General features: G+C 40.6%; 2 protein-coding genes and 1 long non-coding RNA gene across 8 annotated transcripts in view; 2 read left to right on the top strand and 1 right to left on the bottom strand.

The window, feature by feature from the left end:
• LOC145862649 (uncharacterized) lies at window positions 1-18,427 on the bottom strand. The gene is made up of 2 exons (XR_014382221.1): window positions 16,674-18,427; window positions 1-5,270 (listed from the first exon to the last, which is right to left on the bottom strand). It is a non-coding gene; the product is annotated as an uncharacterized LOC145862649 (long non-coding RNA).
• On the top strand, window positions 2,932-11,344 carry LOC106608467 (uncharacterized). The gene is made up of 5 exons (XM_082967667.1): window positions 2,932-3,466; window positions 4,246-4,494; window positions 4,908-5,005; window positions 5,141-5,315; window positions 9,651-11,344. Exons 1-5 carry the CDS (start codon window positions 2,932-2,934, stop codon window positions 10,496-10,498), a joined length of 1,905 nt encoding a protein of 634 aa, XP_082823793.1. The 3' UTR covers window positions 10,499-11,344.
• Window positions 15,450-22,288, top strand: part of LOC106608473 (uncharacterized) — a 17,054-nt gene continuing 10,215 nt past the window's right edge. For 3 of the 6 annotated variants that reach the window (XM_082967677.1, XM_045713096.2, XM_045713101.2), the window contains exons 1-4: window positions 15,450-16,035; window positions 20,058-20,558; window positions 20,890-20,987; window positions 21,115-21,298. In XM_082967677.1, coding sequence (XP_082823803.1) covers window positions 15,747-16,035; window positions 20,058-20,558; window positions 20,890-20,987; window positions 21,115-21,298 — 1,072 coding nt within the window. In that variant the 5' untranslated portion in view covers window positions 15,450-15,746. Of the gene's footprint in view, window positions 16,036-19,692; window positions 20,559-20,889; window positions 20,988-21,114; window positions 21,299-22,288 lie in introns of all 6 variants that reach the window. The other 3 variants (XM_082967671.1, XM_082967673.1, XM_082967678.1) reach the window with 3 other exon arrangements.

Genomic DNA, 22,288 nt, shown 5'->3' on the forward strand with positions numbered 1-22,288 from the left:
TGCAATAGATCAATACTTTATTCAGAGAGCGCTCTAAAAATCATACAATGCTCATAGCCTTTTATACCTCACATTTGGTCATACCATACCCCTTATAAATGCACCTCTCCTCTAAAACTGTCAATGCTATTTACAAGTCTTCTCCAACACATACATTGCTTATCATATTCTGCCACATGTTTCTGCAAGCCCAACGGTTTCTCCCCTCCCTGGGTGGGGAGACCTCCTTCCTGTTATCAGTTTCACAGTGGTCACAAGTTGTCTGTTGACAGTTCCTCTTCTCCTTGAATGTCTCAACTATACTTCTGCTTATTGCTAAATAGTAACATACTGTCCTTGTCTTTACATGTCCTATGCACACACATTATTGGATTATAGTCTTTATAATTCTAATACATTTCACACAGTTATACAGTTTCAGGATGGAATAATTGAGTCATTACTTTAAACATACAAATTCCTTTATCACCTGTGTAATGACTATGCTGTTTAATCAGCCTTGATATGGCACACCTGTCAGGTGGATGGATTATCTTGGCAAAGGGATGTAAAGAAATTTGTGCACAAATTTGGAGAGAAATAAGCTTTTAAGCGTATCGAAAAAGTCACATTCTGTATCGTACAGCTATGAATGTTATATATTTACAACCACCTGCTTGATAGGAATCCAGCGACGTCTGTGTCTTGAGTGTCGTAGAACTATCTAGTGTTTTGTGTTCTGACTTCTAAAACAGAATGAATAATTCATGTTAACATATTACCAGGAAGCTCTACAACATTTGTTTTAAAATCACACCAAGATTGTTTTAAATGATGAAATGTTTGAAAACTGACCCCAGGTTATTGAGGGATCTGATTTGGATTAATTTGCTACAGATATTCATGTGAATATTTTCAAATCTGCATAAAACAATATGCCTTTTCCCACCAGAAATGTTTCTATCAAACAGACTTATTGCAGATAAAAGGCTTTGAGTGATTACGTAGTGCATTCCCATGTACCGAATGAAAAATACAAGTTAAATGGGTTTCCATCTCATTTTCACACATGACTGCAAAACCCTTTGGATAAAAGTGTCTGCTAAATGGCAGATATATCCACTGATTATACCAAACATTTGGAACACCTTCCTAATATGGAGTTGGACCCTCCCCCTTTCCCCTCAGAACAGCCTCAATTCGTCAGGGCATGGACTCTGCAAGGTGTCAAAAAGTGTTCCACAGGGATGCTGGCCCATGTTGACTCCAATGCTTCCCACAATTGTGTCAAGTTGGCTGGATGTCCTTTGGGTGCAGTGGAGGCTCCTCAGCAGAGGAAGGGGAGACCCATCCTCCTGAGTGATTTTCAGAAAAATGTAAATATATAGAAAATTATCCTTTTTAGATAAAACTATACTAAATATAATCACGTCACCAAATAACTGATTAAAACATAGTATTTTGCATCCTCCTCTGGGTACATTGACTTCAATACAAAACCTAGGAGGCTCATGATTCTCAAGCCCTTCCATAGATTTACACAGTAATTATGACAACTTCCGGAGGACGTCCTCCAAACTATAAGAGCTCTTGCAGCATGAACTGACATGTTGTCCAACCAATGAAAGGATCAGAGAATGAATCTAGTACTGAAAGCATAAACTACAGCTAGCTAGCACTGCAGTGCATAACATGTGAGTAGTTGACTCAGAGAGAAAGACAATAGTTGAACAGTTTTGAACAAATTAGGAGAAGCAAGAGAGAGTCACTTATTTTCCACTTTGTTTCACTTACTTAGCTAGCAAATGCAGCTAGCAAGTTTAGCCTACTCAAACACCCGGCTCAAACAGAGGGATACTATGCTAAATAAATCGTCCTCCCTCATCTTAAACCGCATTGACTGCCACTGTTTGGGTGGTGGACCACTCTTGGTACACATGGGAAACTGTAGCGTTGCAGTTCTTGACACAAGAACTCCGTTCAAAGACACTTCAATATTTTGTCTTCCCCATTCACCCTCTGAATGGCACACATACACAATCCATGCCTCCATTGTCTCAAGGCTTAAAAATCCATATTTAACATGTCTTCCCCCCCCCATGAAAGGCAAGGCAATTTGTGTGAGTAAATGCAACCAACATGGATAAGTAAGCAATTCTATCAATAACAAGATTATCATCACTAGCAATATGCTTGAATCGAACTTAAAAATATTTTCCGAAGCTGAAGCGTGACAAGAAATAACTGCACTGAAAGACCTGAACCGTAGCGTTGTTTCTAGCTGCTTTTATGCGTGCAGAACGAATTCTCTACTTCCTGTTTTCGTACAGTCGTTCTAAGTACCAGAAAGCTCCACTAGGGAGCGATAAACACCATGGAACACAATGAAAATCCATTTTAACCACTGTAATAAAATAATCTGTAACCTAACAGGATGGCAGCACAGAAGTATTTATTCATTATCTACATATTCATATTAAGCTTCTACGTCTGTGTACAGGAAAGTATTATTTGTAAGACGTAAGAGAAAATATATCAGCTTATTGTTAAATTATTATGACGTTCTTTCCAATACAAAAAGTGTAGTAACTATTGTTTCCAATCTGCGTTACCCACTCCAGCCAGCAGATGTCGGATGTGCGTCTTTCAGGTGATGCTTCTTGCGTGACGTATAATTTACTGGACGGGACGATTCTTCAGGAACAACAACACCGCTACTCTTTCAACCACCTCGGTAGCTTGCTAACCAACATAAAACTGAAAGATTGGCGCTTTAGACCATGTTAATGTACATGAGCTAATCTCAGTGTTTTAAACACAGTTCTGTTGACGTATCTAGTGGTTAACTTTAACCTAATTTGCTTGTTCAATTTGCAAACTTGTTAAAGATTGATGCTGAGCCTAGAACTAGGCTAGTCGCTAATGTTAATTAGCTAGCTAACATCACTGACCATGAGCTCACTAAACTACTCCTCCCCTGCTAAAGAAGATGAGGTTTGCTGTTTGGAGAAAGAAGCTCTGGCGCTGAACATGGAAGAAGAAGAGGAGGATATTACAGTGAAAGAACCTTTCAGAATGAAAATTGAGGAAGAGGAGGTTGTTATAGGAAAAGAACCCTTTAGAGAGGAAGAGGATGTTATCTCAATAAAGGTGAAGAAGGAAGACGTTTTGGGAGTGAAAGAGGAGGAAACAGAAGAAGCTTTCAGTATGAAAAGGGAGGAAGAGGAGGCTATCACGTTGAACGAGGAGGATATTACAGTGAAAGAGGAAGATGGGAAAGAGGTTATCAGCGTGGAAGAGGAAGTAGAAGCTTTCAGAATCAAAAAGGAGGAAGATGCCATAACATTGAAAGAAGAAGAGAATGTAGTGACAGAAGAGGAAGAACCTTTTGGCGTAAAAGAGGAAGAGGAGGCTATCTCAATTAAAGAGGAGGAAGACGTTTTAGGAGTGAAAGAGGAGGAGGAGACTGAAGATCCGATTAAGACCAGTGAGTACTGTCTTAAAAACAGGGACACAAACTATGCAGTTGTTGAACTAATGTGTGGTTTTAAAGGGGCATTCTACTGAAGTTCTACACTTGAATATGTTGTTCAGTAATGTAGGAATTGTTAAAGGGTCAATCTTCCATTGGTACATATATTTTTGGGGTCTTTTAAATTAGATTTATTTGAATTCTCCAAAGGCACCCATTTTGTCGAACTACCCTTTAACATTGGCACCACACGGCCAGTTCTCTGACCTCCTCCCTGTAGGCCATCTCATCGTTGTCGGTGATCAGGCCTACCCCTGTTGTGTCATCAGCAAATGTATTATTTGTAAGACGAAAGAGAAAAAATATTTACTAATTGTTAAATTATTATGACGTTCTTTCCAATACAAAAAGTGTAGTAACTATTGTTTCCAATCTGCGTTACCCACTCCAGTCAACAGATGGCGATGTGCGTCTTTCAGGTGATGCTTCTTGCGTGACGTATAATGGACGGGACGCTTCTTCAGGAACAACATCGCGGCTACTCTTACAACCACCTCGGTAGCTTGCTAGCCAACATAAAACTGAAAGATTTAGGTTTTAGACGATGTTAATTAGCTGATCTCAGTGTTTAAAACGCATTTTTGTTGACGTATCAACTGGTGAACTTGAACCTAATTTGCTTGTTCAATTTGCAAACTTGTTAAAGATTAATGCTGAGCCTAGGTTAGTCGCTAATGCTAACTAGCTAACATCACTGACCATGAGTTCACTAAACTACTCCTATCCTGCTAAAGAAGATGAGGTTTGCTGTTTGGAGAAAGAAGCTCTGGCGCTGAACATTGTCGTGAAAGAAGAAGAGGAGGATATTACAGTGAAAGAAGAGAAAGAACCTTTCAGAATGAAAAAGGAGGAAGAGGAGGTTGTTATAGGGAAAGAAGAGAAAGAACCGTTTAGAGAGGAAGAGGATGCTATCTCAATAAAGGTGAAGAAGGAAGACGTTTTGGGAGTGAAAGAGGAGGAGACAGAATATCAGATTAACACCAGTGAGTACTGTCTTAAACAGGGGCACAAACTATGCCGTTGTTGAACTAATGTGTGGTTTTAAAGGGGCATTCTACTGAAGTTCTACACTTGAATATGTTGTTCAGTAATGTAGGAATTGTTAAAGGTTCAATCTGCCATTGGTACATATATTTTGGGGTCTTTTAAATTAGATTTATTGAATTCTCCATGTGGTCTACATTAAAGTGCCTCATCTAATACAACAGGCTTTTAAAATTGACTATTGGAGCATAATTTCTACTTAAAATATCAAAGGGATACAAAATGCACCCATTTCATGGAACAACCCTTTAACATTTGCATTTTAGGCCCTGTTTAGAGATATTAATGCCTCTTGTAAGACCCTATGATTTTAATAATAATCACTATCTGTTTGATGTTCTCATTCACACAGGAGAGAGACATGACTATCGTGGATCCTCTGGGGAGCCTCAACAACATCCTGATGCTGACGAGGCAGAGAAGAGTCTCTCCAGATCAGAACACCAGATGGTACAGCTTGGTCTGGTCTAGTATACAGCTTGCTTTATCGGGGTCTGGGCTGGGTTTCTGTAAAGCACTTCATGACAACAGCGACATCAGCATCCATAATGGTATGTCTCTATGTCCCCTCTTTATGGTTAACAGGATATCGCTAGCCCTTTCACCCTCCCGGAGTCCCCGGGTCGTGCCTCTCCCGGTAGCGCCTTACTGCTGGGTATGAAGAGGTTGTCTGTGCTGCTGGTTGACTGCAGGAAAACAACGGGGCTGAGTGGAACTGTGAGAGGAGGAGAGAAGAAAGGATCAGATTTGAGACACAAAAGTAAGTGCGGTAATTGAATTTGAACAAATGAAATAGATCTGTCCACTGGTATCTGTTCCCAATAGGGCTGTCCCTGACTAATACAAATACAGCTTTGCACACTCTTGGCATTCTCTCAACCAGCTTCACCTGGAATGCTTTTCCAACAGTCTTGAAGGAGGTCCCACATATGCTGAGCACTTGTTGGCTGCTTTTCCTTCACTCTGCGGTCCAACTCATCCCAAACCATCTCAATTAGGTTGAGGGTTGGGTGATTGTGGATGCCAGGTCATATGATGCAGCACTCCATAACTCTCCTTCTTGGTCAAATAGCCCTTACACAGCCTGGAGGTGTGTTTGGTCATTGTCCTCCATTGAAAAACAGATGACAGTCCCACTAAGCGCAAACCAGATGGGATAGCATATCGCTGCAGAATGCTGTGGTAGTCATGCTGGTTAAGTGTGCCTTGAATTCTAAATAAATCACAGACATTGTCACCAGCAAAGCACCCGCACACCATCACACCTCCTCCATGCTTAACGGTGGGAACCACTCTACTCTGCGTCTCACAAAGACACGACGGTTGGAACCAAACATCTCAAATTTGGACTCATCAGACCAAAGGACAAATGTCCGCCGGTCTAATGTCCATTGCTCGTGTTTATTGCCCCAAGCAAGTCTCTTATTCTTAGTAGTGTTTTTTTTTGCAGCACCATGTAGGCCTTATTCACGATGTCTCCTCTGAGCAGTTGATGTTGAGATGTGTCTGTTACTTGAACTCTGAAGAATTCATTTGGGTTGCAATCTGAAGTGCACTTAACCTGTTGGGTCTAGGGGGCAGCATTTGCACGTCTGGATAAAAAAAATGTACCAGATTTAATCTGGTTACTAATCCTACCCAGTAACTAGAATATGCATATACTTATTATATATGGATAGAAAACACTCTAAAGTTTCCAAAACTGTTTGAATGGTGTCTGTGAGTATAACAGAACTCATTTGGCAGGCAAAACCCTGAGACATTTTCTGACAGGAAGTGGATACCTGATGTGTTGTATTGACTTTAAACCTATCCCATTGAAAAACACAGGGGTTTAGGAATATTTTGGCACTTCCTATTGCTTCCACTAGATGTCACCAGCCTTTACAAAGTGTTTTGAGTCTTCTGGAGGGAGATCTGACCGAACAAGAGCCATGGAACGGTGATGTCCCATTAGACACCTGGCGCGCTAGTTCATGTTGGGTACCCTCGTTCCAATACGTTATAAAAGAGTATGCATTCGTCCACCTTGAATATTATTCATGTTCTGGTTAAAAAAGGCCCTAATGATTTATGCTATACAACGTTTGACATGTTTGAACGAACGGAAATATATTTTTTCCCCTCGTTCATGACGAGAAGTCCGGCTGGCTTACATCATGTGCTAACGAGACGGAGATTTTTGGACATAAATGATGAGCTTTTTTGAACAAAACTACATTCGTTATGGACCTGTGATACCTGGAAGTGACATCTGATGAAGAGAATCAAAGGTAATGGATTATTTACATAGTATTTTCGATTTTAGATCTCCCCAACATGACGTCTAGTCTGTATCGCAACGCGTATTTTTCTGGGCGCAGTGCTCAGATTATTGCAAAGTGTGATTTCCCAGTAAGGTTATTTTTAAATCTGGCAAGTTGATTGCGTTCAAGAGATGTAAATCTATAATTCTTTAAATGACAATATAATATTTTACCAATGTTTTCTAATTTTAATTATTTAATTTCTGACGCTGACTTGACTGCCGGTTATTGGAGGGAAACGATTTCCTCAACATCAATGCCATAGTAAAACGCTGTTTTTGTATATAAATATGAACTTGATAGAACTAAAAATGCATGCATTGTCTAACATAATGTCCTAGGAGTGTCATCTGATGGAGATTGTAAAAGGTTAGTGCATCATTTTAGCTGGTTTTATGGTTTTGGTGACCCTGTCTTTGACTTGACAAAACATTACACACAACTCTTGTAAATGTACTGTCCTAACATACTCTAAATTTATGCTTTCGCCGTAAAACCTTTTTGAAATCGTAAAACGTGGTTAGATTAAGGAGATGTTTATCTTTCAAATGGTGTAACATAGTTGTATTTTTGAAAAATTTGAATTTTGACATTTATTTGGATTCAAATTTGCCGCTCTTGAAATGCACCTGCTGTTGATGGAGTGCACCACGGGTGGCACGCTAGCGTCCCACCTAGCCCCAAGAGGTTAACTCTTATGAACTTATCCTCTGCAGCAGAGGTAACTCTGGGTCTTCCTTTCCTGTTGCGGTCCTCGTCAGAGCCAGTTTCATCTAAGCGCTTGAAGTTTTGTGTGACTGCACTTGAAGAAACTTTGAAAGTTCTTGAAAGTTTCAGTATTGACTGATTTTCATATCTTAAAGTAATGATGGACTGTTTTTTCTCTTTACTTATTTGAGCTGTTCTTGCCATAATATGGGCTTGGTCTTTTACCAAATAGGGTTATCTTCCCCCCTACCTTGTCACATCACAACTTATTGGCTTAAACGCATAAAGAAGATAAGAAATTCCACAAATTAACTTTTTTAACAAGGCACACCTGTTACGGACATATTCAATCTCTCCCTATCCCAGTCTGCTGTCCCCACATGCTTCAAGATGTCCACCATTGTTCCCATACCCAAGAAAGCAAAGGTAACTGAAGTAAATGACTATCGTCCTGTAGCACTCACTTCTTTCATCATGAAGTGCTTTGAGAAACTAGTCAAGGATCGTATCACCTCTTCCTGACACCCTAGACCCACTTCAATTTGCTTACCATCCCAATAGATCCACAGACGATGCCATCTCACTGCACACTGCCCTATCCCATCTGGACAAGAGGAATACCTATGTAAGAATGCTGTTCTTTGACTATAGCTCAGCATTCACCACCATAGTACCCTCAACTCATCATTAAGCTCAAGGTCCTGGGTTTGAACCCCGTCTTGTGCAGCTCGGTCCTGGACTTCCTGACGGGTCTCCCCCAGGTGGTGAAGGTAGGAAACTACACCACTTCGCTGATCCTCAACACTGGGGCCCATCAGAGCTGCGTACTCAGTCCCCTCCTGTACTCACTGTTCACTCATGACTGCACGGCCAGGCATGAATTCAACACCATCATCAGTTTGCCGATGACACAACAGTGGTAGGCCTGATCACTGACAACGATGAGACAGCCTATAGGGAGGAGGTCAGAGACCTGGCCGTGTGGTGCCAGAACAACAACCTCTCCCTCAACGTGATTAAAACAAAGGAGATGATTGTGGACTACAAGAAAAAGATGACCGAGCACGCCCCCATTCTCATCGACGGGGCTATAGTGGAGCAGGTTGAGAGCTTCAAGTTCCTTGGTTTCGACATCACCAACAAACATGGTCCAAGCACACCAAGACAGTTGTGTAGAGGGCACAACAAAAACCTATTCCCCCACAGGAGGCTGAAAAGATTTGGCATGGGTCCCCAGATCATCAAAAAGTTATACAGCTGCACCATCGAGAGCATCCTGCAACAATTTCAATTAACTGATTTTCAGTTAATATTAGGAAATCAGTCAATGTAAATAAATTCATTAGGCCCTAATCTATGGACTTCACATTACTGGGCAGGGGCGCAGCCATCTACCTGCTGGGGAGCTAGTCCCACCCACTGGGGAGGCCCAGCCAATGAAGTTGTCCAGGTGGCTTGTCTAAGACAATGTGGAGGTCCTGGTTGGCATGGTTATACGTAGTCTGCGGTTGTGAGGCCGGTTGGATGTACTGCCAAATTCTCTAAAAACAAAGTTTGAGGTGGCTTATGGTAGAGAAATTAAGATTCAATTCTCTGGTAACAGCTCCAGTGGATATTCCTGCATGCCAATTGCACACTCCCTCAAAATTTGAGACATCTGTGGCATTGTGTTGTGTGACAAAACTGCACATTTTAGAGTGGCCGTTTATTGTCCCCAGCGTGGACCTGTGTAATGATCATGCTGTTTAATTAACTTCATGATATGCCACACCTGTCAGGTGGATGGATTATCTTGGCAAAAGGATGTTAACAAATTTGTGCACAAAATTTGAGAGAAATAAGCGTTTGTGCATATGGAAAAAGTCAAATTATGTATCTTACAACTATGAAGGTTAAATATTTAGAACCACCTGCTCGATGGGAATCCATCAATGTCTGTGTCTTGAGGGTCCTAGAACGGTCTAGTTGTTTGTATTCTGACTTCTAAAACTTTGGATTTGGATTAAACCTCATAGCAAGGCAGTTTTATCATGGGGAGATTTCATTCTGGCGTCTCTTTAAATAAACACTGTCTTTGGCAGGAGAAAAACCTAATTCGGAGGAACCAGAGACATCCAAACCAGCAAGACGGCACCTCTGCTCCCAGATTGGAAAGCGTTTTACCAAGTTAGGAAGCCTGAAAAGACATAGGAGGACGCACACTGGAGAGAAGCCACACCATTGCGCCCAGTGTGGACATAATTTTAACCAGTTAAGAAGCCTGAAAGCTCATGAGCGAATACACACAGGGGAGAAGCCTTACAAATGCTCAGACTGTGGAAAGACATATTACTCATCATGGTCACTTAAAGTCCATGTGAGAACCCACACAGGGGAGAAGCCTTACCACTGCTCCCAGTGTGCAAAGAGTTTTAGCCAGTTAGGATACCTGAAAGCCCATGAGCGAATACACACAGGGGAGAAGCCTTACCACTGTTGCCAATGCGGAAGTAGTTTTAGCCAGTTAGGGAACCTGAAAGTTCATGAGCGAATACACACAGGGGAGAAGCTTTACCACTGCTCCCAGTGTGGAAAGAGTTTTAGCCAGTCAGGAAGCCTGAAAACTCATCAGCGAATACACACAGGGGAGAAACCTTACCACTGCTCCCAGTGTGCAAAGAGTTTTGTCCATTTAGGACATCTGAAAGAACACATGAGACTGCACACAGGGGTGAAGCCTTACCAATGCTCAGACTGTGGGAAGACCTATTACTCATCACAGTCACTTAAAGTTCATGTGAGAACCCACACAGGGGAGAAGCCTTACCACTGCTCCCAGTGTGCAAAGAGCTTTAGCCAGTTAGGACACCTGAAAGCCCATGAGCGAATACACACAGGGGAGAAGTCTGCTCCCACTGTGCAAAGAATTTTACCAAATTATGAAGCCTGAAAAAACACATGAGACTGCACACAGGGGAGAAGTCTTACAAATGGTCAGACTGTGGGAAGACATATTACTCATCACGGTCACTTAATCATCATGTGAGAATCCACACAGCAGAGAATAATGACTTCTAGTGTGTATATTGATATTTCACATCACATTGACTTAATTACTTCTCCTAGTGTGTAAATTGATATTTTACATCAAATTGACTTAAAATTTATCAGAGAACATACACAGTGCTCCCATTGTCTTATATTGTTGACTGAGAATGTGTTTACTTGTTTATACCATAAGAAATTAAATGGTACAAAGTATACTCAAACAAATATTTGTATGTTTTTATTATAAAACATGAATTGAATATGGAGTACGTCAGTTTGAATATAAAGTAGATCAGATGCCATGTGTTTAAATGGTCCTTTTTTAAACTCTGACTGTGGGTGTGTTTATCTGAGTGTCATTCCTCCAGCACTACAGATAATCAAGTGTTATTTGGATGTGATGCATTTGTTCCATTGTTTACATTTGCATTGTTGGCCCACTGATGATTTAATGACATGAAAATATTCAGACTGTAATGGAAAATGTTAATCGTATGTGTCCACATAACTGATTATGTGACTAACCTTGTGAAACTGTCCAATTATAATCTCCTGTTCTTGGGAGTATCATCCTGTGTTGCAAGCCAATTTGCACCTGTGTCCTTGTATGAATAAAGTCCCTCCCAGGAACAGGAAACTATAAAGATATGTGCTCATCACCCAATGCTTCAGGAATTCAGACTGTCTACACTGCGCTGTGTAACTCTGCTATTCTCTCTGAGCTCAGAAATAAAGAATTTTGGTTTTACTTGGACTCCAGCAGATCCTTATTTTATAATATCCATCACAACTCTCCCATGGATTGCTGTTTATCATTGTCTCAATGAAGAGTTCCTCGTTCCACTTTCCTGGGGGAATTTTGGATCAATATCCACCTTAGTAGCTACATTTCCGTGCAACTTGCGACAGATTTTTCTGTGAATATTCTAAAATCTGCATTAAACAATATACGCATTTTCCGACCAGAAATGTTTCCATCAAACAGACTTATTGCGGATAAAACGCTTTGCATGATAACGTAGTGCACAAAAAAATACTTTTGTTTTTAAATTCCCATGAACTGAATGAAAAATAAATTGGTTTCCATCACATTTTCAACTCTACTGATGGTTTTTAAAAGCTGTTGCGTTTTATATAAAATGTGAACATGGCACGTGTACTGTAGCCAACAGCTCACATATACTGTGCTGGTAGGCTACCTACATGATGAGATTATTATGGATAAGATAAATATTTTATTTGTCAAATGGCAGCCAAGCATCAATCATCATGTCACCAGAATAAGACCATCAAAATGTATTGGAAAGGAGCATCAAGCTCATCACATGCAGTTTCACCACCCTGTGAAGTTCATAACTTATTTCATCTGTAGCCTAATAAACTACATGGGTTTCCAAGTCGTAGTGGGAGGACCACACAACATATCATCGTGTCTCCAAGTTAACTAAGATGTGATGGTTATTATATAAATATTTGCTCATAAAGGAGTTTCCACAGCTATTTCTCACTAAAATGTTTTGACTGACACAAAAAGACCCCATCACGTCAAACGAACTAACATATAGTCTGTCGGCATTTATAAAAGTGTTAAGGCATATCCTGTTTCCATCAGCCTGGTCATTACTTTTGAAATGGTTGGATCAATGTCCACCTTCATGATATGGATGAGGCCTGGTTTGGAATGTCTGAGTAGTTCTATCTGATGTCATAATACACACCTCTGATAATCAAGTGATATTTGGAATGTCTGAGTAGTTCTATCTGATGTCATAATACACCTCTCTGATAGTGATACATTTGCTCCATTGTTTTCATTTCAGTTGGTTTCCCACTCTGATGATTTATATCTGACAGAGGAGCTTTAAAGGAATAGTATGGTGACATATTGGTGTGGCTTGAAATAAATAGGATTATTAATTATAAACTCCTACAGCAACAATACACTGCATCTTTGATGTCAAGAAGAGAAGGTGCTACTCTATAGGTAAGGCTGTCGAATATGAATGTTCAATACACACAGTAGGTTGATCGGTTGTCTGTTAGCTAGCTGCTACGTCTTTAGCAACACAGCTCGCTAACACAGCTCGCTCTCGCTAACACAGCTCGCTATCAACAAAGTCAAAATGCCCTCCAGGCCTGGTGGTGACAGCAGTACACTACAACCACTATTTACCAGAACATCCTGAGGGAAAATAATTAGGCTGGATTTTAGAGACAGCAGCATACCACCCTGCATCCCACTGCTGGCTTCTCCAGCTAAGCAGGGTTGGTCCTGTTTGATCCCTGGATGGGAGACCAGATTCTGCTGGAAGTGGTGTTAGAGGGCCAGTAGGAGGTACCCTTTCCTCTAGTCTAAAAACAATATCCCGGGCAGTGATTGGTTGACATTGCCCTGTGTAGTTTGCTGTCTTTTGGATTGGATGTTAAACGAGTGTCCTCTCTGTGGTCACTAAAGATCCAATTGCACCTATCATAAGAGTTGGGGTGTTAACCCTAACTCCCACTGTTGCTCAGTTGGTAGAGCATGGCGCTTGCAACGCCAGGGTTGTGGGTTCGATTCCCACGGGGGGCCAGTATTTCAGAAATATTTAATAAAAATGTATGCACTCTACTGTAAGTTGCTCTGGATAAGAGCGTCTGCTAAATGACTAAAATGTAAATGTACCCTGGTGTCCTGGCTACATTCCCAATCTGAGCCTCATACCATCACTGTCACCTAATTATCCCCAGCAATTGGCTCATTCATCCCCCCCTCCTCTGCCCAGTAACTATTCCCCAGGTATTTGCTGTAAATGAGACTGTGTTCTCAGTTGAGTTACCTGCTTAAATAAAAAAATAACCATGTTTCTGTCCAAATTCTATTTATTAGGATATATACTGTGCCTTCGGAAAGTATTCAGACCCCTTGACTTTTCCCACATTTTGTTACATTACAGCTTTATTCAAAAACATTTTTTTTAAATTCCCCTCATCAATCTACAGTTGAAGTCGGAAGTTTACATACACTTAGGTTGGAGTCATTAAAACTCGTTTTTCAACCACTCTACACATTTCTTGTGAACAAACTGTAGTTTTGGCAAGTGGGTTAGGACATCTACTTTGTGCATGACACAAGTAATTTTTCCAACAATTGTTTACAGACAAATGATTTCACTGTATCACTATTCCAGTGAGTCAGAAGTTTACGTACACTAAGTTGACTGTGCCTTTAAACAGCTTGGAAAATTCCAGAAAATGATGTTATGGCTTTAGAAACTTTTAATAGGCTAGTTGACATCATTTGAGTCAATTGGAGGTGTACCTGTGGATGTATTTCAAGGCCTACCTTCAAACTCAGTGCCTCTTTGCTTGATATCATTGGAAAATCAAAAGAAATCAGCCAAGAACTCAGAAAATATTGTAGACCTCCACAAGTCTGGTTCATCCTTGGGAGAAATTTCCAAATGCCTGAAGGTACCATGTTCATCATCACTGGCGAGTCGCGGTTTTGTCTCATCAGGGGTGATGGTCTGATTTGGAGGTGGAGTCTCTGTCATGGTCACAGCATCATTGGACTGAGCTTGTTGTCATTGCAGGCAATCTCAACGCTGTGCGTTACAGGGAAAACATCCTCCTCTCTCATGTGGTACCCTTCCTGCAGGCTCATCCTGACATGACCCTCCAGCATGACAATGCCACCAGCCATACTGCACGTTCTGTGCGTGATTTCCTGCAAGACAGGAATGTCAGTGTTCTGCCATGGCCAGCAAGAGCCCGGATCTCAATCCCATTTAGCATGTCTGGGACCTGTTGGATCGGAGGGTGAGGGTTAGGGCCATTCCCCCAGAAATGTCCGGGAACTTGCAGGTGCCTTGGTGGAAGAGTGTGGTAACATCTCACAGCAAGAACTGGCAAATCTGGTGCAGCCCATGAGGCCAATGAGTGTGGTCAAGTCAAAGTTAAGAAATAGAATGTCACTGCACACTCTCAACTCCATACTCCTGGTGCGGTATGGACTGAAGCTGGCTGGTGATACCTGTTACCAGCATAAACTACCAAGTGAAGTTCTGCAGCAGTTTGGCACCACAGCAGCATACAGCTTTAAGGCCACTCAATCCTCTACTGCTGGTTCCAGCTCCGTGACAATGCAGTTGGACAGTGAAGATGAAGAGGATTTCCTTGCCAATCTATGGTTCATCATATTTACAGTACGTATGCAAGGAGTGGACTTTCTGGAACTGGCGGAGACACACAGCTGATGGTGGCAGTGTGTACTGCAGTGTGTGTGAGAATAGTGGAAATATCTGGAGGAAACCAGCTGGCAGCTGGCCAGCCAAGCAGCACAACAACCCGGAGAGAGCTGGAGACAGATGCCTAGCGCACACATCATTATTTGAGTTAAGTTGCTTGTTCAAGAAGATAGCATATATACCTTGTTATTAGCTTGTACCTATAATTGTTGATCAGTTAGGTAGCATGTTAACTACCAATACACTGCTTAAAACTATAATTGTTCAGAATGTGTAGGTTTACTAGTTGAAAAGAAAATAAATAAAATGTAATTGTTCAATAATGTGTAATTGTTTAATTATTCAATGTGTTGTGTTTAAAAATAAAAATATCTGATCATATAAATTATGTTGTGTTTATATTACTTTTACAAATAAAAATATATGATAATAAACAAACAAATCTAAACTAACAAATGTCAAATCATATTTTCGCCGAAATGGCCAGTCAATTTGAGTAACGTTATTGTGTATTCTACATAATGATGCAGGTTTACGTTATTACGTAATGACGTCATCACGCAATGACATCACACCGTCATTTAGCAACTTTTAGCAACAAATCGACTTGCCCCTATCAACTTCCTCTGAAAATTAGTTGGCAACACTGGACGGGAGGTTTCTTCAACTGCGACAACTGATTTGATAGCCAACATAAAACCGAAACATTGAAGCGTTTTCGACCAATCTTGTGTATATTACTCTTGGTGGTTTAAACATAATTCTGTTTACCTATCTACTACTTCTTTTAAACGTAATTTGCTTGTGAAATTAGCGAATGTGTTAAATTGATACAGCGTTAGGCTAATCACCCGGAGCATGAGCTCACGAAGCTCGACGGAGAAATAAGCTCTGGTGAAAGAAGACGAGGAAGCATTCAGAATGAAAAAGGAGGAAGAGGAGGCTATTACTTTGAAAGAAGAAGAGGATGATATTACAGTGAAAGAGGAAGATGGAAAAGAGGTTGTCAGAGTGGAAAAGGAGGAGGTAGAAGCTTTCAGAATCAAAAAGGAGGAAAATGCCATAACATTGAAAGAAGAAAATGTAGTGAAAGAAGAGGAAGAACATTTTGGAGGGAAAGAGGAAGATGAGGCTATCTCAGTAAAAGAGGAGGAGGAAGACGTTTTGGTAGTGAAAAAGGAGGAGGAGACTGAAGTACCGATTACCACCAGTGAGTACTGTCTTAAAAACGGGCTCAAACTACTGAAGTTCTACACTTGAATATGTTGTTCAGTACTGTAGGAATTGTTTAAGGGGCAATCTGCCATTGGTACTTATATTTAGGGGACTTTTAAATTAGATGTATTGAATTCTCCATGTGGTCAATATTAAAGTGCACTTTATCTAATATAACAATCTTTTAAAATTCAATAGTGGAGAATAATTTCTACTTAAAATATCAAAGGGATGCAAAATACACCCATTTTGTGGAACAACCCTTTAACATTTGCATCACAGTGATGGAAAAAGTACCCAATTGTCATACTTGAGTAAAAGTAAAGATACCTTAATAGAAAATGACTCAAGTAAAAGTGAAAGTCACCCTTTAACATTTGCATCACAAACAATATATTTAAAAAATCATAATGAAAGTTGCCATTTTAGGCCCTTTTTAGACATGTTCATGCCTCTTGTAAGACTCTATGATTGCAATAGATGGATCAGATTTGACACATCAAAGTAAGTGCTGTAGTTTAGTTGGAACAAATAAAATAGATCTGCCCACTGGTATTTGTTCCCATTAGGGCTGTCCCCGACTACTACAAATACGGCTTTGCACACTCTTGGCATTCTCTCAACCAGCTTCACCTGAAATGCTTTTCCAACAGTCTTGAAGAAGTTTCCACATATGCTGAGCACTTGTTGGCTGCTTTTCCTTCACTCTGCGGTCCAACTCATCCCAAACCATCTCAAATGGGTTGAAGTTGGGTGATTGTGGAGATCAGGTCATCTGATGCAGCACTCCATCACTCTCCTTTTTGGTCAAATTGCCCTTACACAGCCTGGAGGTGTGTTTGGTCATTGTAATGTTGAAAAACAAATGATAGTCCCACTAAGCCCAAACCAGATGGGATGGCGTATCGCTGCAGAATGCTGTGGTAGCCATGCTGGTTAATTGTCCCCGGCATAAGGAGCACCTGTTGTCACGAGAATTTTCAATCCCAATGATGATAACTCAACAATCACTATACCTTTGACCAATTCCCAGGGGTTGTAAGGCCCTGGTTAATAGAAGAATTTAGACAAAGTCTCAGTCTGCAATAGATCAATACTTTATTCAGAGAGCGCTCTGAAAATCATACAATGCTCATAGCCTTTTATACCTCACATTTGGTCATACCATACCCCTTATAAATGCCCCTCTCCTCTAAAACTGTCAATGCTATTTACAAGTCTTCTCCAACACATACATTGCTTATCATATTCTGCCACATGTTTCTGCAAGCCCAACGGTTTCTCCCCTCCTGGGTGGGGAGACCTCCTTCCTGTTATCAGTTTCACAGTGGTCACAAGTTGTCTGTTGACAGTTCCTCTTCTCCTTGAATGTCTCAACTATACTTCTGCTTATTGCTAAATGTGTTACTAAATAGTAACACACATTATTGGATTATAGTCTTTATAATTCTAATACATTTCACACAGTTATACAGTTTCAGGATGGAATAATTGAGTCATTACTTTAAACATACAAATTCCTTTATCACCTGTGTAATGACTATGCTGTTTAATCAGCCTTGATATGGCACACCTGTCAGGTGGATGGATTATCTTGGCAAAGGGATGTAAAGAAATTTGTGCACAAATTTGGAGAGAAATAAGCTTTCATGCGTATCGAAAAAGTCACATTCTGTATCGTACAGCTATGAATGTTATATATTTACAACCACCTGCTTGATAGGAATCCAGCGACGTCTGTGTCTTGAGTGTCGTAGAACTATCTAGTGTTTTGTGTTCTGACTTCTAAAACAGAATGAATAATTCATGTTAACATATTACCAGGAAGCTCTACAACATTTGTTTTAAAATCACACCAAGATTGTTTTAAATGATGAAATGTTTGAAAACTGACCCCAGGTTATTGAGGGATCTGATTTGGATTAATTTGCTACAGATATTCATGTGAATATTTTCAAATCTGCATAAAACAATATGCCTTTTCCCACCAGAAATGTTTCTATCAAACAGACTTATTGCAGATAAAAGGCTTTGAGTGATTACGTAGTGCATTCCCATGTACCGAATGAAAAATACAAGTTAAATGGGTTTCCATCTCATTTTCACACATGACTGCAAAACCCTTTGGATAAAAGTGTCTGCTAAATGGCAGATATATCCACTGATTATACCAAACATTTGGAACACCTTCCTAATATGGAGTTGGACCCTCCCCCTTTCCCCTCAGAACAGCCTCAATTCGTCAGGGCATGGACTCTGCAAGGTGTCAAAAAGTGTTCCACAGGGATGCTGGCCCATGTTGACTCCAATGCTTCCCACAATTGTGTCAAGTTGGCTGGATGTCCTTTGGGTGCAGTGGAGGCTCCTCAGCAGAGGAAGGGGAGACCCATCCTGATTTTCAGAAAAATGTAAATATATAGAAAATTATCCTTTTTAGATAAAACTATACTAAATATAATCACGTCACCAAATAACTGATTAAAACATAGTATTTTGCATCCTCCTCTGGGTACATTGACTTCAATACAAAACCTAGGAGGCTCATGATTCTCAAGCCCTTCCATAGATTTACACAGTAATTATGACAACTTCCGGAGGACGTCCTCCAAACTATAAGAGCTCTTGCAGCATGAACTGACATGTTGTCCAACCAATGAAAGGATCAGAGAATGAATCTAGTACTGAAAGCATAAACTACAGCTAGCTAGCACTGCAGTGCATAACATGTGAGTAGTTGACTCAGAGAGAAAGACAATAGTTGAACAGTTTTGAACAAATTAGGAGAAGCAAGAGAGAGTCACTTATTTTCCACTTTGTTTCACTTACTTAGCTAGCAAATGCAGCTAGCAAGTTTAGCCTACTCAAACACCCGGCTCAAACAGAGGGATACTATGCTAAATAAATCGTCCTCCCTCATCTTAAACCGCATTGACTGCCACTGTTTGGGTGGTGGACCACTCTTGGTACACATGGGAAACTGTAGCGTTGCAGTTCTTGACACAAGAACTCCGTTCAAAGACACTTCAATATTTTGTCTTCCCCATTCACCCTCTGAATGGCACACATACACAATCCATGCCTCCACTGTCTCAAGGCTTAAAAATCCATATTTAACATGTCTCCCCCCCCCATGAAAGGCAAGGCAATTTGTGTGAGTAAATGCAACCAACATGGATAAGTAAGCAATTCTATCAATAACAAGATTATCATCACTAGCAATATGCTTGAATCGAACTTAAAAATATTTTCCGAAGCTGAAGCGTGACAAGAAATAACTGCACTGAAAGACCTGAACCGTAGCGTTGTTTCTAGCTGCTTTTATGCGTGCAGAACGAATTCTGTACTTCCTGTTTTCGTACAGTCGTTCTAAGTACCAGAAAGCTCCACTAGGGAGCGATAAACACCATGGAACACAATGAAAATCCATTTTAACCACTGTAATAAAATAATCTGTAACCTAACAGGATGGCAGCACAGAAGTATTTATTCATTATCTACATATTAATATTAAGCTTCTACGTCTGTGTACAGGAAAGTATTATTTGTAAGACGTAAGAGAAAATATATCAGCTTATTGTTAAATTATTATGACGTTCTTTCCAATACAAAAAGTGTAGTAACTATTGTTTCCAATCTGCGTTACCCACTCCAGCCAGCAGATGGCGGATGTGCGTCTTTCAGGTGACGCCTCTTGCGTGACGTATAATTTACTGGACGGGACGATTCTTCAGGAACAACAACACCGCTACTCTTTCAACCACCTCGGTAGCTTGCTAACCAACATAAAACTGAAAGATTGGCGCTTTAGACCATGTTAATGTACATGAGCTAATCTCAGTGTTGTAAACACAGTTCTGTTGACGTATCTAGTGGTTAACTTTAACCTAATTTGCTTGTTCAATTTGCAAACTTGTTAAAGATTGATGCTGAGCCTAGAACTAGGCTAGTCGCTAATGTTAATTAGCTAGCTAACATCACTGACCATGAGCTCACTAAACTACTCCTCCCCTGCTAAAGAAGATGAGGTTTGCTGTTTGGAGAAAGAAGCTCTGGCGCTGAACATGGAAGAAGAAGAGGAGGATATTACAGTGAAAGAACCTTTCAGAATGAAAATTGAGGAAGAGGAGGTTGTTATAGGAAAAGAACCCTTTAGAGAGGAAGAGGATGTTATCTCAATAAAGGTGAAGAAGGAAGACGTTTTGGGAGTGAAAGAGGAGGAAACAGAAGAAGCTTTCAGTATGAAAAGGGAGGAAGAGGAGGCTATCACGTTGAACGAGGATGATATTACAGTGAAAGAGGAAGATGGGAAAGAGGTTATCAGCGTGGAAGAGGAAGTAGAAGCTTTCAGAATCAAAAAGGAGGAAGATGCCATAACATTGAAAGAAGAAGAGAATGTAGTGACAGAAGAGGAAGAACCTTTTGGCGTAAAAGAGGAAGAGGAGGCTATCTCAATTAAAGAGGAGGAAGACGTTTTAGGAGTGAAAGAGGAGGAGGAGACTGAAGATCCGATTAAGACCAGTGAGTACTGTCTTAAAAACAGGGACACAAACTATGCAGTTGTTGAACTAATGTGTGGTTTTAAAGGAGCATTCTACTGAAGTTCTACACTTGAATATGTTGTTCAGTAATGTAGGAATTGTTAAAGGGTCAATCTGCCATTGGTACATATGTTTTTGGGACTTTTAAATTAGATTTATTTGAATTCTTCAAAGGCACCCATTTTGTCGAACAACCCTTTAACATTTGCATTTTAGGCCCTTTTTAGAGATATTCATGCCTCTTGTAAGACCCTATGATTTTAATAGACGGTCATAAGTTTACCACGTGTTTGATGTTCTCATTCACACAGGAGAGAGACATGACTATTGTGGATCCTCTGGGAAGCCTCAACAACATCCTGATGCTGACGAGGCAGAGAAGAGTCTCTCCAGATCAGAACACCAGATGGTACAGCTTGGTCTGGTCTAGTATACAGCTTGCTTTATCGGGGTCTGGGCTGGGTTTCTGTAAAGCACTTTGTCAACAGTGACATCAGCATCCATAATGATATGTGTCACCTCTTTATGGTTACCAGGACAATGCTAGCCCACCCCCTTCCGCCTTCCCGGAGTCCCTGTGTCGTGCCTCTCCCGGTAGCGCCTTACTGCTGGGTATGAAGAGGTTGTCTGTGCTGCTGGTGGACTGCAGGAAAACAACGGGGCTGCGTGGAACTGTGAGAGGAGGAGAAGAGAAGAAAGGATCAGATTTGACTCATCAAAGTAAGTGCTGTAGTTTAGTTTGAACAAATAAAATAGATCTGCCCACTGGTATCTGTTACCAGGACAACCAGCAGAGTTCTGTCAGTTGACATGAAGATAGACTGGTGGATATGGATGTTATGATTATCATAACACTGAAAAAGGATTATGCCAATGAAAAGAGAAACCAATAGGCCATATTAAAACTTGATGAAAGTTAGCTTTGTATCACCTTCAATGACATTTTGGGCAAAAAGTCAAACTCTGCTCCATCATTCATTGAATCAGATGGCTCATTCATCACAAAACCCACAGATATTGCCAACTACTTGAATGATTTTGTTAATTGGCAAGATAAAAAAAACTTAGACTTGACATGCCAGCAACAAACGCTGATAGTACACATCCAAGTATATCTAACCAAATTATGAAAGACAAGCATTGTAATTTTGAATCTGTAAAGTTAGTGTGGAAGATGTGGAACACTTATTGTTGTCTATCAACAATGACAAGTCACCGGGGTCTTACAACAAGGATGGAAAAGGATTGAGGATAATAGCAGACGATATTGCCACTCCTATTTGCCCTAACTTCAATTTAAGCCTACTAGAAAGTGTGTGCCCTCAGGCCTGGAGGGAGGCAAAAGTCATTCTGCTACCTAAGAATAGTAAAGCCCCCTTTACTGGCTGAAGTTGCTGATTAATCAGCCTGTTACCAACCCTTACATTTTTTTGTCAAAATTGTTTGACGAGATACAATGCGATCATAGTCTGCTGCTGGAAAAACTTGTGTTATGGCTTTACACCCCCTGCTATATTGTGGATAAAGAGTTACCTGTCTAACAGAACACAGAGGGTGTTCTAGAATGGGAGCCAGCGCAACAGAATCAGGAATTCCCCAGGGCAGCTGTCTAGGCACCTTTAGTTTTTTCAATCTTTACTACTTTACTAATGTCCATGTATGCGGATAACTCACCACAGCAACTGAAATGACAGCAACACTTGACAAAGA

Source organism: Salmo salar, chromosome 02 (genome assembly GCF_965601325.2).
Source record: "Salmo salar chromosome 02, fSalSal1, whole genome shotgun sequence".
NCBI lineage: Eukaryota > Metazoa > Chordata > Actinopteri > Salmoniformes > Salmonidae > Salmo > Salmo salar.